Source organism: Saimiri boliviensis, chromosome 4 (assembly GCF_048565385.1).
Source record: "Saimiri boliviensis isolate mSaiBol1 chromosome 4, mSaiBol1.pri, whole genome shotgun sequence".
In the NCBI taxonomy this organism is placed as follows: Eukaryota; Metazoa; Chordata; class Mammalia; order Primates; family Cebidae; genus Saimiri; species Saimiri boliviensis.
The window spans coordinates 98,901,708-98,916,301 of record NC_133452.1 but is presented as its reverse complement, the minus strand read 5'-3'; the positions used below and the strand labels follow the sequence as shown (position 1 = coordinate 98,916,301).

Sequence of the window (14,594 nt, the reverse complement as noted above, 5' to 3'; positions counted from 1 at the left end):
TTGTTCTTTCTTTACAAAAAAGCGAGGTTGGTATATGTCATATATTCCCACTTTAAACTGGATTACAGTCTGAGCCACTGTTATTGCTTCCATCAAATGGTGTTTCAAAAGGAGAAACTTATTATTATCTTTGTGGGGAGGCTCATCCCGTTCCTCCAGAGCCAGCCCTGCCCAGCGCCATCTGCTCACATACTCGTGCTTGCCGGCTTACTTGTGCTCTTGTTCTCTTCCCCACCCCCACCCCTTTCCTCTCTAGACAGTCATCCTGTAGAGCATTTTGTATCTGGAGCTAGCAGGAGTCAGTCTGTTTCTGTTACAGCAGAAATCAGCTCTTTTTCTCACCTGCTGCTGTCTGTGTTGACTAAGGCTAAAAGAGTTCTTTTCTCTCCATCCAGGTGAGGGTTTAGAAACAGTAGTGGGGCGTACTGGAGGAGGGTTGGAAAAGGCAGATCGTTTGTTCTATGGGCCTGGAGCTGTAACAGCTTGTGGATCTATTGTCTACTTTGAAATGGCCAACAAGTTTAACATAATAATAAAGGAAGGGTTTGGAATGACTTTGTGGAATTGGGACCAACATTTGCCCAGGTCGTTTGACTAGAAGGTAGGTGGTTGGTGTCCTCAGCTGGGCTAGTGCTGATGTGAGGCATTAAGAGGGCACCAGTATAACCTTCCCACTGCCATGAAACCTTAGAGTTGTCTTCATTCTCACATGCAGGTCTCTCCAGGAAAGGTTTAAAGATGGTTCAAAGAGAAACGAGATGGAAAATCAGTGTCACTTGGCCCTCTGGCAAGGAACGGGTAGTAAGAACACACTGTTCTCGGGCCAATGAAAGTACATTAATCAGAGCTGTAAAACTACCATTGATTGAGCACTTACTATGTGCCAGGCACTGTGCTGAGGACTTTTTAAAATTTAATTTCTATTATTAAAATGTATCATTGTGTACATAGTTTTAAGGAACCAGGTACTCTACAAAGCATATAGCAAAAAACACAAGTAACCTCCCTGCTTCCCAACCTTGTTTTTATTCCTCAGAGACACTAGGCTCAGTGCTTGACATGTGTTGCTTCATGTAGTCCACATGTACCATGATAAAAGTATTGTTACAGTTACTGAGACTGATTCAGTGATTTGCCCAAGGTCATGTACCTGGGTGATAAGACAGTATACCAACAAAAGCAGTTGTTTGTGATTCCTAAGTGTGCTCTGCTCTCTGAACATTGCACTGCATTGCTTCCCAATTGCAGTGTTCAGGTACACATTTTTATTAGCTGGGCCGCCAGCTGTGGGCTTTCTGTAATGTACAGCTACATTTTAAATGAGGATCAAGGCAGTTATTGACCAAATATTATGTGACTTTTCTACTATTAAACCTCTTCTCCCCACAAGCTATTGCTTCCTCTCTAGCCTCCAAGAAGGAAAAAGATTCCCTAGAAACTTCCGTAGTCAGTCGGGTTTAGGTTTTGTTGGCATTGAAATTTTCATTAATTCACTTACGTTACAGCAGCATCTGTACTTTTTGATGTCACAGACACACAAAGACCAAACCTGTCTATATTTCTTGATAGTGGCCACAAGATACGGTCTCTGGGGTCTTATTTTTCTGGGACAAATAAAAAGTCTCCCTTTGAATATACTGAGTATTTTAGAATTAGAACATACGTAGGGACTGTCCTACAGTTCCTTTAAAGTTGAGTTTTGTTTCTGTAAAGCCTATCTGGAGAAAGAATATTTTAGGCAGAGGACAACCAGTATAAGCCCTGAAGTGGAAGTTTGCCTGGTGTGTTCAAGGGATAGCAAGGAGGCCAGTGCCTGGAACAGAGCTACAAGAAGGAGGGTAGAAGGAGATGAAGCCAGGGGACAGAGACCAGATTGTGGAACATTTTGTGAGCCCTTATAAAGCTTAGGGCTTTTGCTCTGAGGGATAATGGGAGCCATTAAAATGTTTTCAATAGAGGGGTGATATATGTGACTTAATGCTGTAAAAGGAGCACTCTGGCTCTTGTGTGGTAAATACAGGGCAAGGGTGGAGCAGGAGACCAACAGGGAAGTCAGTGCAGGCATCCAGGCAAAGAGTGAGGGGTTCAGATCAGGTTGGTGGCAGCAGTGGTAGGAGAAATGGTCCATGTCTGGATCTATATAGAGCTAACAGGATTTCTAATAAGTTGGAAGGGGATGTAAGAGAGAATAAAGGATGACACCAGGGTTTTTGGCCTGAGCAATTAGAGGGCTGGAGCTGCCATCAATGGAGAGGGGAAAAGATGTGGTAGAAGTGGTAGAGATGAGGGTTCCATTTTGGATACATTGGATATTTATATAAGCATCTAAATGGAGGTGTCAAGTGGGCTGTTGCATATCCAAGTTGGATATAGAGTGTAGGAGAGAAGTCTAGGTGGAGATATAAATTTGAGAGTTATGTCACATGGATGGCATCTAATGCTGTAAGATTGGATGTGATTCCTTAAATGATGAGTAGAGGTCAGGGTTTCCCAGCTGACTGATTAAGATTGATACTGTTGACCTTTGGGGCCAGTTAAGTGTTTTTTTTCTTTTTTTAAAGAAGGCAAGGGTAGGCCGGGCGCGGTGGCTCAAGCTTGTAATCCCAGTACTTTGGGAGGCCGAGGCGGGTGGATCACAAGGTCGAGAGATCGAGACCATCCTGGTCAACATGGTGAAACCCCGTCTCTACTAAAAATACAAAAAATTAGCTGGGCAAGGTGGCACGTGCCTGTAATCCGAGCTACTCAGGAGGCTGAGGCAGGAGAATTGCCTGAACCCAGGAGGCGGAGGTTGCGGTGAGCCGAGATCGCGCCATTGCACTCCAGTCTGGGTAACGAGCGAAACTCCGTCTCAAAAAAAAAAAAAAAAAAAAAAAGAAGGCAAGGGTATATGTGTCTTACGTGTTATACAGTGGTTAGCAGCATGCCTGGCTTTTTACCCACTAGGTGACAATAGTACCGCCCTTCCTCCCCACAGTGTAACAACCAGAATTGTTTCTTGGCATTGCCAGATGTCCCCTGGGAGGCAAAATTTGCCCATTTGTGAACCTGTGGCATAGATTTGTGAACCGTTTGGACCTGAGGTCCAAGGACTGAGCTTAAAACTATCTGTCTAACATGTAAACCATTTCATACTATCCAAAGTACCTTTAGTGCTTTTATTCTTATTCTTCAGTCACAACATACTTGTGACTTTCATAGTTACAATCTTCTTCATTTGAAAAAAATCATAGGGAAGTGTTATACGTAACTTGCTCACATTCACATAGCAAATTGAAGGTGGGCTATGGGGTGGAGCTTCCAGGGATCCAGTTTGAGTCTAATGTTCTAGACCACACTACAGTGAGGCTTGCTGGCAAGTGAAGTTTGTTGGCTGTTCTCTGAAGGTAGCTTTTACACTTGGTGTCAGGTCACAGAGACCTCGTCGTTTATCTGTAGGAACTGCAAAAGAATTTGTGGCCGATAGGAAGCGACGTAGAGCGACCAAGGGACCTGCCCCCAGTTGGCTGGCAGATTAGCACATTCTGTACCAGAAGGGACTTGCCAGGAGACTCTGGGCTTAATATTTTGATGGTTCTCTTTTGAAAACCCAGAAAAGCCAGTAAAGTCCTCCCAGCCTTGCTGGTGTTTACATTGGCATGAATGTTGTGTGCATTTTTTAAATAAATTAAGCAAACACTGTGGGCCTTAGAAAATGTCTTTTGTTGTTTGTAACATTACTGTCTGACTATGAATAAAAACTATCTCCAGGAACTTTCCTTTTTGTACCTCAGTAGCTTCAAAGCTGTCCAACTCCATTTTATTTGCTTTGGGCCCTGAGCATTGTTTTAGGCTGTTCTGATCCTGTGCACTCTTGTAGCTGAAGCAGAGCTAATGTTCCCAAGATTGCCAGGATGTTTTATTTTGGTTTTAAGAGCTCATTCTCTTCCCTATACTCTGAATTCAGCATTTTAATTTCTGATGAACATTCTCAAAGTAGGACTAGCGAAATTGTAGGTTCAAACAGATAAAATATAATTCAAAAGTGTAAGATTGCCTCCTGGTACAGATGCTCAGGTTTCAAAAGACTTGTTCTCAGCTAAGTCTGCTGTAATTGTATTCCAGCAGGACCAGAACAGAATGTAAGGTTAAGAACTGTTGTATCGAGCCGGGCGCAGTGGCTCAAGCCTGTAATCCCAGCACTTTGGGAGGCCGAGGCAGGTGGATCACGAGGTCAAGGGATCGAGACCATCCCAGTCAACATAGTGAAACCCCGTCTCTACTAAAAATACAAAAAAATTAGCTGGGCATGGTGGCACGTGCCTGTAATCCCAGCTTCTCAGGAGGCTGAGGCAGGAGAATTGCCTGAACCCAGGAGGTGGAGGTTGCGGTGAGCCGAGATCGCGCCATTGCACTCCAGCCTGGGTAACAAGAGCGAAACTCCGTCTCAAAAAAAAAAAAAAAAAAAAAAAAAAGAACTGTTGTATCTCGGGAAAAATGGGAGCTTCCTTAGAGCTGTGATGTTATCCTTGCAAAGGTTTGAGGGTCTTAGGCTTTTTGCTGTGATTTCACTGCCTACAGGCCAGATAAAACCATTTGCTTTACACAGTCAATAATACTGACTAGTATTATTCAGTCAGTAAGTGAGGTCTCCAGAGTGCTCAACCATTAATCCCTATCTTCAAAGAATTTACTGTATGATAACATAGATGTGACTGACCCATAGGAAAGAATAAGAGCCAGTAAAGATCAAGTCGAGTTCCAGTTGACTTTCAAGTGATCATAGGAAGTTGGGGACCCGCAAAGCAATAAGGCTTGGAGAATCAGGAAAGTGATTCCTTGATGGAGCATGTATTCAAACTCAATTGGAGGGAAGAAGAACCACATACAGGAAGGCCCAGAGGCAACCACAGGCGAGGTGTGTTCGCAGGACACTGGGCAGCCTGGCTGTGGTGAGTGAGGTGTGCTTAAAGAGGGTGGGGTGAATTTTAGAGGAAGACCTTTAAAAGCCAAGCAAAGGAGAGTTCACATTTAATATGAAAGGAGAGAGTGCCACCAATGCTTTTGAATAGGGGAGTAGCAGGAGGAAACCAAATATAGCTGAGAGGAGCCAAGAAGGACAGAGACGACTTACTCTCTTCCCTTAATTCACCAGCCACTGTGGGAGCTGATGCCTGTCAATTAATTGTAAGATACACAGGGAAAATGATGGCTTCTAAGGAAGGGGTAGTTGACAGAAAGTTACAGGAGCTTGAATTGCAATTCTGAGAGAAAGTTTGCACCAGCAGCCTTACCCTGTGTCCTAGCAGGGTGGCTACATGACTAGGACCGTGAATAAGCGTCTGTTGTGTGGATGGCGTCCCCAGTGAGACTCTTACTGGCTCTTTCTTCCATTTTAGGAATCTCTTCTGCCCTAGGAGATGACCATGAAAGAGTTCTGTATAAGAGCATCCCACTTGGATTCCAGCACACTTGCTGTTGCATCAGATCTTTGCAGCTAGAATTCTGAATAACAAATAGCCTTTTCTGAAATCTTTACTAAAAGGGGAAGTCAGATGCAGCTAGGATCCTCTACCTCCATGTAGAAACTTTGAATAATGTGTTTTTATTCACAAGTATGTTTGAGTTTTTTTTTTTTTTCATGGTTTAAAAAAAATTATAAGGGTGGTAAGGAGTAGGTGAAGGCTATGGGAGTTGCCTTTGGCCATGGAGGGCTTTGGATGGATAGGAGGATGGATGACAGGGAGGATGTATGGAGGGAGGAGGGATGGAAGTATGGATGATAGAGGAACAATGGAGGGATGGCTGATGAAGGGTTGGATGAATGGGTAGACAAGAAGTTCCCCCACAGGACTACAGAGGTTAATTAAGAGCAACAGAAAAACTACAGAGGCAAAAGTAAAAAGTTGTTTTTACAGAGCTTTAAAAATATATTCGGCACACTTACAACTGAGTTAAATGTTTTGGCACAATCAGAAGGCCTGGTTGAACTGAGCCTGCCCTGTGATCAGCCGTTGAGCATAAAAGTAGGGTTTTTTTCCTGTTCTTTGGCTGGTTCTAATGCTCAGTTTCAGCCAGTGCATCAAATACATCTTTGAATTTTGGGAGGCAAAATCACACGAAAGTGACTTGAACAGGCCAGATACAGTGGCTCACACCTGTATTCCCAGCACTTTTGGGAGGCCGAGGCAGGCAGATTGCCTGAGATCAGGAGTTCTAGACCAACCTGGCCAAGATGGTAAAATCCTGTCTTTATTAAAAATACAAAAACTAGCTGGGCGTGGTGGTACACCCCTGTAGTCCCAGCTACTTGGGAGGCTGAGGCAGGAGAATCATTTGAACCCAGGAGGTGGCGGTTACAGTGAGTTGAGATCGAGCCTCTGCATTTCAGCCTGGGCGACAGAGTGAGGCCAACATTAAATTATCTGCAGAAGTCCTTCTCTCATGCTGAAGTGGCCCTGCTATGCCACTGGCAAGCTTCCTGGAGCAGTCAGAAGGTACTAAGGAAAGGGTCCAGGCTTGCGCATTTCCGAGAGAGTGCTCATTTCCCTGCTCATTACTCCAGTACAGACTTAATTTTATTTCTGGTTAATGAGAGACTAATGGGTTTCATTAGGACCTAGTTAGTTTCTGGCCCTTGCCGGCCAGGGCAGACCTGTGAGCAGGGCCTTGCCACACAATGTTTGCAGTCCAGAATCAGGACAGGACTTAGTACTAAACCTGTGTTCTTCTGTGTTTGCATTCAGTGTACATAAGTGATACAAAAGGAGCACTAGGTGTGAGAAGCACTGACCAGGATTGACCCAGGAAATGAGGAGGAGGAGGAGGAGGAGGGTCCTCATGGTGTTGTCTGATAATGCCATCAATATACACCAAGAGAGCTTATTGTTTCACAGCCATAGAGCAAACGTGCCTGTCTTTTTATTAACCTGTGTGAACCTTCTTATTTATTTAAATCAAGTCACAAATAAAAACAAAATAAAGACAGGTGTGTGAAAGTTCCTGTGTTGTGATTTATCTAAACAGCAAGCTTTCCTGTAGAGAAAGAGTAACCCAAAAAGCTCTCAATGAAACATCCTTTTTTCATTAGGAATTTCAGCCTTATTTTTTTTCCTGGAAGGTTAAAAAACAGGGGCTGACACACCAGTCAGTGTATTTCATAATTAATACTTGAGTCTGCTGTGTGCAAGGCAGAAATAAGTGGCAGGAACAGTTTTTACCCTCATACAAGGGCAGCCTGCTCTCCTGATAGCACTATCCTGCCTACTGTTGAATATAGGTGAATATTGTAAACAAACAAACAAACAAACAAACAAACAAAACGAACTGAAATCGAACAAGTGCCTGTTTTTTAGTACTTTGGCATACAGTTAATGTCTTCTGTCAGTGACAGTTTTTCAGTACTCCTTTTTGGAAAGGTTATTTTAACTCTGTATAATTTTAGGAAGGACTCAAAGTTATTGCAGGTTTACCCTCACATGAAATAAGTGATAACCAAATCACTGACTAGGAGTGATTCTTGCTATTCAAGAATTTATAGAAGCAACTATAAATTATTGTGTAAAACAAATCAGAGACAGTTATTTTTAGGTTTGCTTTGAGGACAGGATCGTAAGTACTGGATCTTAAATTTTCCTTTCAGGAGATTGTTAAGTATGAGACTGAGCTCATCTTTATGTCTGTAAATGTTCTCTAACAGTATTTTAGGGCTGAGCACAGTCCTAAAATTCAGCACTTTGGGAGACCAAGGTGGGAAGGTGACTCGAGGCCAGGAGTTCAAGACTAGCTGGGCAACATAGTGAGAGCCCCCCTGCCTCTAAAATAAAATATGTATTTTTTTAATTTTAGGAAATCAGCCAAATAATGGCTTGCAGTAGTTATGATTGCATTGTGGAAATGGAGTTCAGGACTTGGCCCATCTACTGTAATCATTTGGCTGGCCTAAGGCAAAAGTCTTTTCCCCAACACTGGTGAACAGGAGGTGTTACTGCCTTAGCTAATGACTGTGGAGCCTCTGTGCTTTCAGAGGGCTTGTCTGCTCTCTAGCCAGGTTGAACTTAGGTCCCCATGCTCATACTTATGACAGCTGGTCAGTGAAAAGCTTTGGGAAAGCTGAGGCAAAAGAAGCAACACCTCAGCCCCTATGGACCTTAACAGTTTCTTATCCCCTAGCAGATGCGGGGCTGCTCAATGTAGCCTTTGGAAATCCATTTCTATGTAAGTGGCGTAGGCCCTGGGCAACTGGCCTTTAGATGTGGAGTCAGATACCAGAATTTTTTTCTGGGTTTGAATATTTATACCCTCTATTAGCATGGATAAGTCAGTCTTGCTGCTAGTCCCTATGTGATAGGACGTGATTCTTTATAGAGGAGAGTGGCTTTCTGCCTCAAACTCACTGGGTTTTATAATCAGCATGATGGCTTTGATTTTTGCTTGAGTCAGAGTTGAATTGAGGCTTCTGTGGTACCATCTGATACATCTACCACTTGATCTGTTTTCCTTATTAGTGGTACAAGTGTTAACAGGAGGTATTTCCAGAAGAGAGTGAACATTATCTGTATTGCCAGATCCTACTTTTAGGCTAGGATTGTCTTTGGCTACCAGAACCTGTTACACCAGGTCTTAGAATTCCAGTGAAACCTGAAATGTGGATGGGGCTCCCATTTTGAAGGTACTTCCATCTAAAAGGTACCTCCATGGTCTTCCTGCTTGGCCTGCTGCCATAGAACTCCCTGGACAAGCTGTTCTTGGAATCTCTGCCAGGCTTTTCCTCTACAACTGGTGTTGTGTTGCCTATGTTCTGTGATCCACAGGAGACACCTATGGTCCTGCATGTGGGGAGTCTAGATCATAAAATAGTGTCCAGATAGAGTTGGCACCCTTTCTCTTTCTTGAAGTGATGGTAATTAATTTTGGGCTAAATAAAATAGAGCTTGTTCATCAAGGCATCTTTCTGCACCAATTAACAATTCTAATATGTAGTTCTCTGGATGAAAGAATTAGGTACCATTTTTCTTTATCTTTTTCTTTATTTTTAATACGGGGAAAAGCTGTACAAATGCATTTTTCTTTTTTTTTTTTTTTTGAGACGGAGTTTCACTCTTGTTACCCAGGCTGGAGTGCAATGGCGCGATCTCGGCTCACCGCAACCTCCACCTCCTGGGTTCAAGCAATTCTCCTGCCTCAGCCTCCTGAGTATCTGGGATTACAGGCATGCACCACCATGCCCAGCTAATTTTTTGTATTTTTAGTAGAGACGGGGGTTTCACCATGTTGACCAGGATGGTCTCGATCTCTTGACCTCGTGATCCACCCGCCTTGGCCTCCCAAAGTGCTGGGATTACAGGCTTGAGCCACCGCGCCCGGCTGCATTTTTCTTTATAAAAGGCATGGAACATCAGTAAATAGAGGATCAACAATAACCATAATCTAAACTAGTTAAGTGCCACACAGAATGGTCTGAGGGCCAGGGCACTCAAATGGAAATCTGAAAGTGCACATGTCTTTATTACTGTTTCTGCTAATTGCATAGAACCCATTTTATTTATCTGTTAAGTGGGAATGTGCAACAGCTCTTTGGCAAAGTCATAAACTCCCTTCAAGTGTTCGAGACAAATCATAAGGCTAGTACTTGCTTTATAAAGGCCCACGTGAAGTATATAGAGCTTTGGATTGGAAAGTAGTTAAATTTAGGGTAAAGGGGTAAATATTTCATAGGAAACAAATGCTGTTTGTTTTTTGAATTTTCTTTTTTTTTTAATTTATTATTATTTTTTCCTAACCCTCAGAACATGTGACTTTATTTTTTAGAGAGAAGATCTTACTCTGTCTCCCAGGCTGAAGTACAATGGCACAGTCATAGCTCACTGCAGCCTTGACCTCCTGGGCTCAAGTGATTCTCTAGCTTTAGCTTCCTGAGCGTCTGGGACTACAGCCATGCATTGTGCTAATTGAAAAAAATTTTATGTGTGTGGAGATAGAGTCTCGCTGTGTTACCCAAACTAATCTCCAACTCCTCTCCTCAAGCAGTACTCCTGCCTCGGCCTCCCGAAATGCTAAGATTATAGACATGAGCGACCATGCGCAGCCAGGTTTTCTTTTTTCTGTGCATTTTTTTTCTTCCTGCACGGAGACCTTTGAGCATTGTATTGGTTCTAAACCTTAAAGGAATCGAAGCTTTTGTTGCTTTCCTTGGGTCATTCTGGATGAATGATTGTTGTTGGGAACTGCTGAGTCAGAGCAGCTTGTTTTAAGCTGCTTTACTTTCTATTAGGTTGGTGCAAAAGTTACTGTGGTTTTTTCCATTAACAGTAATGGCAAAGGCCAGGCGTGGTGGCTCATGCCTGTAAATCCCAGCATTTTGGGAGACCAAGGCAGGCAGTTCATGAGGTCAAAAGTTCAAGACCAGTATGGCCAATATGGTGAAACCCTCTCTCTACTAAAAAATAGCTGCACATGGTGGTGCGCACCTGTAATCCCAGCTACTCAGGAGCCAAGGCTGGAGGATTGCTTGAACCCAAGAGGTGGAAGTTACAGTGAGCCAAGATCGTACCACTGTACTCCAGCCTGGGTGATCAAGCAAGACTCTGTCTCGGTGGTGGGGGGATGGCAAAAATTGCAATTACTTTTGCATTAACTTGATACCTCTGATGTATGTGACCCTCCTACCAGGCCTTGCAAAATGGAATCCAAGAGCCCTTTGCTGTGCCAGCCCACACTTGCTTGAGTGGGTGGATGCTCTGGCTGCTGAGACAGTTGGAGCTATAGCTTGTCTGCTAGAGGCATGGTTTGTTCGGGCTGGCAGCCATGTGGCATTTTGGCAAACGCCAGCTGCTTCCTTCACCAGTGCTGTGCCCTTAATCAGGTTGCTTCACCTCTCTGAGCTTGGAGATCATACCTGTCTCCTTGTGAGGATTAAAGAGGACGTGTTACATGCTATTACTGGATGCTCCACTGGTGTTGGCCTGTCCATGCCCCAGATCATCTCCTTGGGATTTTTTGTTTAGTGATACCACCAAGCAGCTAGAGACATACTTCTGGTTTTGGGAGGCTTTATATGGAAAAACAAAAAGGTATTGGGGAGGAAGCACGTGTCATGGTCCAGCATGTTCATGGTTTGTGTAGCTGCTTTTGATGTTGGCACATCTTGTTGTCTTACTCTTATCAGGGGAAGCAAGACTGTGAAGACTCTTCCACTCAGCCAAGCAGCATAGAAAGTGCCTTTGGCAAGCTGGAATAAACCTTAATATGTGGCCAGGGAGAGCTAGGGTGGGGAGAAGGAATACTGCAGTCCATCAAATTTGGTTTTGAATCTTGGCTCTGTCTCTTACCACGTGATTTTTTGTTTAAATTGAGAGAGGATTTTGCTCTGTTGGCCGGCCGGAGTGGTGCAGTGGGGCAATCACAGCTCATTGCAGCTTTGACCTTCCAGGTTCAAGTGATCCTGCCACCTCAGCCTCCCAAGTAGCTGGGACCGTAGACATAGGCCACCATACTTGGCTAATTAAAAAAAAAAAAAAAAAAATTATAGGAATGGGTTCTGACCATATTGTCCAGGCTAGTCTCAAGCTCCTGGGCTCAAGTGATCCTCCTGCCTTGGCTTTCCAAGGTCCTGGGATTACAGGTGGGAACCACCACACTTGGCCTAACCACATGACCTTGCACAAGTCTTAGTCTCTGCAGTAAAATGGGTGTCAGTGAAATAGGTGTTGTAATACTCATCTGGCTTTTCGGGGAGAGGTGAGGATTAAAGGCAATGCAGGATAAACCCCTAGCACTGTGCCTGAGACTTAGGTGCCAAGTAGGTAGTTGCTCTTTCTGCTACAGTGTTTTTGCTGATACATGTGTAGTTAGCTAGCGGTAGCCTTCCATCTGAAGTTACGGTGCGTAAAGTGGCATATGAGAATCTTTAGCAGAGTGGTTGAGACATTTTTGTCAAGAAGGAAATAGGAAAGCTTTGTGACCTGGGTGGAGGAAGGTTGGCATCGACTTATCTACCATCTGAAAGATGGGGGAGTTATCTCTCCACCCTCCCCCTCTTTGGATGGTGGATTCAGTGAGAAGCTTAGCAACTTGAAATGTGCTGATCTTTGGCCTGCTGAGGTTTTGTAGGGCAAAGATCCTCAGGCCTTGTCTGTGCATTGGGGCTTCCTTGTGACTCACTGGGAACTATAGATTCCTGCACTGGGTTTGGTTGTCAAGTTGCACTGCTGTGTCTACCATCACTGACTATCTTCACTCTCTTCCAGGGGCTCCATGGGCCTTACCCCTTCGGCCAGTCTTAAACGGGTGTCAGCAAGAAGAAAAATTAACAAAAGACAGAAGGCCTGACTTTGGGGGGTAGGGCAAGGGGTTCCTCTGGATTGCAGACCACATCGCACAGACCCCTGGCTCTGACCCCCTCTCATCCTGGAAGAAGAGGAAGAAGCAGAACAGACTAGTTTTGAGTAAACTCAGTATGCATGTGTGAATGCTGAATCACAGGAATGGTGTTGAGGCTACCAAGAAGAAATCCATGCAGCCACTTTGGGTTTTGTTTATATAGGCATCAGTCTAACAAGTCATTAGGTCACTGGGGAAGGGGGAAGAAGTTTAAAATGGGGGAAAAAAAGCCATCTTTTTAAACAAAAATTATTTTGCCTACAGAGAGGTTGTAGTTTTGAGCACATGCTAATTTTTCCCCCCTTTCCCCACTTTTATTTTTTTAAATAAGGGATAACATATTCTTTATAGAATAGTGCTTGCTCTGGAAGAGATTCAGGTAAAAAGTTGGCATGGCATATTTGAGGACTCTGCGGATCAGTGCTACAGGAGTACATGTGCTGTGCCACATGACTCCAGAAGTCTCTGACCCCATTTGTTTTTAATGGCATCAGCCAATGAGTTGTCACCCTTTTCCTCCTCTTTTCTCTTTAATCTTCTGTTGATTTACACCTTTGACATTTGTATTTGTCAACCCTGTGGCTTGTTAGCATCAGAACCTCTCTGAAGACCAAACTTCCCTGTGTGGCCAGCAGAGGAAGCCTTAAGGATAGATCTCCGGTGACGTGGGATTTTCTGAGCCCGAGAGGTGTCCTTCTGCATACCCTTGTAACAATTCAAATTGCTTTTCTTCCATGTTTCTCTTGGCAGAGAGAAATGCCGTCATGCTTACTGCTCTTTTGGATTCTTCATGCAGTGGCTTCCCATTTGCTCTGGGAACAGTGCCTCGGTGCTGGGTATATGTATGCACCACGTGTGCACGCACGGGTGTTGGTGCAACTTGCCAGCAGGTGTGCAGCAGGCAAGCTTTGAAGGCAGCCCATGCTTCTCTGTTGTCACACAACTCCTTTCCCTATTTCCCTTCATTTGTCCTCTGTGAGAATTTCACAGCCTGTTAGTGGAGGCTGAGCTATTAAGGTATGAAAATACAACCCCAGATGGGGAATCTGTCATGGGGAAGGGCTAGCCACTGCCTACTTGATCTTGGAGACCACAATTCAATGGAAATGAGAGGACCTCCACAGCCCCGCCTCCCTGCCAGGATGCTTGGTTATTGGCTGGGAGGTGGGCACGTGGCAGCCCAGCTGAAGCAAGAGGCTGATTGGCTGGCTGCTCACTCAGGCAGGTGGCCCCCTCCCCGGCATCCTGTGGATTCTGAGCAGGTTGAGATGTGGATCTCTCCATGGGAAGCTTGAACCAGGCTAGAACAGCTGTCTGCCAAAGATACAAGAATATGCAAAGTCCCTCTTCTCTTCTCACCCCCCTCCCTCCCTCAAGTCTTAGTTGGTTTGAGAACCAAGGATATGGATCTAGGGTGCTGTTGCAGGGTCACCTGCCTGTTACCACACCCCTGTCCAGCTGGGTGGTGGGTGAGGGTGTGAGACAGGCAGGGAGACCAGGTGATGAGTGGCTGCAAGGAGTCATATAGCCTGGGTGTGGGTGAGGGTCTGCCTGCCTGTTTCTGTCTGGGTGTCTGAGTTCCAAAAAATGTGTGTTGTTTGTTCCTCCTCATCCTCTTCTGAGACTCTTGGTTTTTTTAAAGCTTGATTGTGGGAGAAAAGCTTGTGTGAAATTCCCTCTTCACCTCCCCGCCCCGCAAAAAATAAAAGGGTGCATAACTTTTATTCCACTGGAGAAGCCCTGGGGGTGGGAGGAGCCAGCCTGCTGAGAAGCGTGGTGCAGCTGGGTCTGGGACTTGACTAGAGCTTACTCTGGAGCATCTACTTTCTGAACACATAGGAGTGCTCTGTTTCCTAGCAGAGCAGAGGGAAGTCCCTGCCAGGTGCCCACACCACAGGCCTCAGGATGGCTTTTTGTCTGAGGGCCTCATTAGGCCCAGACTGCTGCTGCTGGTACCAGTCTCCTGAGACACTGCCACCCTGGAGCCCATGCATGCCCAGCTGTTCTTACTGCTTAGTAGCCTTGAAGCAGCATATCTCCACTGTCCCTGGCAGGATCGTGGGAGGCTTTACAACCCCTGCTTTTCTGACTTCCTCATCTGTCCAACACTGGGTGCCCCTTCCCAGTTGCCCAGCAGGGGCTTCATGGGCCCCCATGAGTGGGTCTGGGCCTGCCAGAGTCATCCTGCTCTTCTCTTGCTGCTAGGCAACCTCACTCGGCAATTTAAACGTCCC

At 44.9% G+C, this 14,594-nt stretch overlaps 1 protein-coding gene across 2 annotated transcripts in view; it reads left to right on the top strand.

The window, feature by feature from the left end:
• Positions 1 to 13,965, top strand: part of ILRUN (inflammation and lipid regulator with UBA-like and NBR1-like domains) — a 111,988-nt gene extending 98,023 nt beyond the window's left edge. For both annotated transcript variants that reach the window (XM_074397925.1, XM_039467440.2), the window contains one exon: positions 12,228 to 13,965. In XM_074397925.1, coding sequence (XP_074254026.1) covers positions 12,228 to 12,263 — 36 coding nt within the window. In that variant the 3' untranslated portion in view covers positions 12,264 to 13,965. The remainder of the gene's footprint in view (positions 1 to 12,227) is intronic.
• The last annotated feature ends 629 nt before the right edge of the window (positions 13,966 to 14,594 follow it).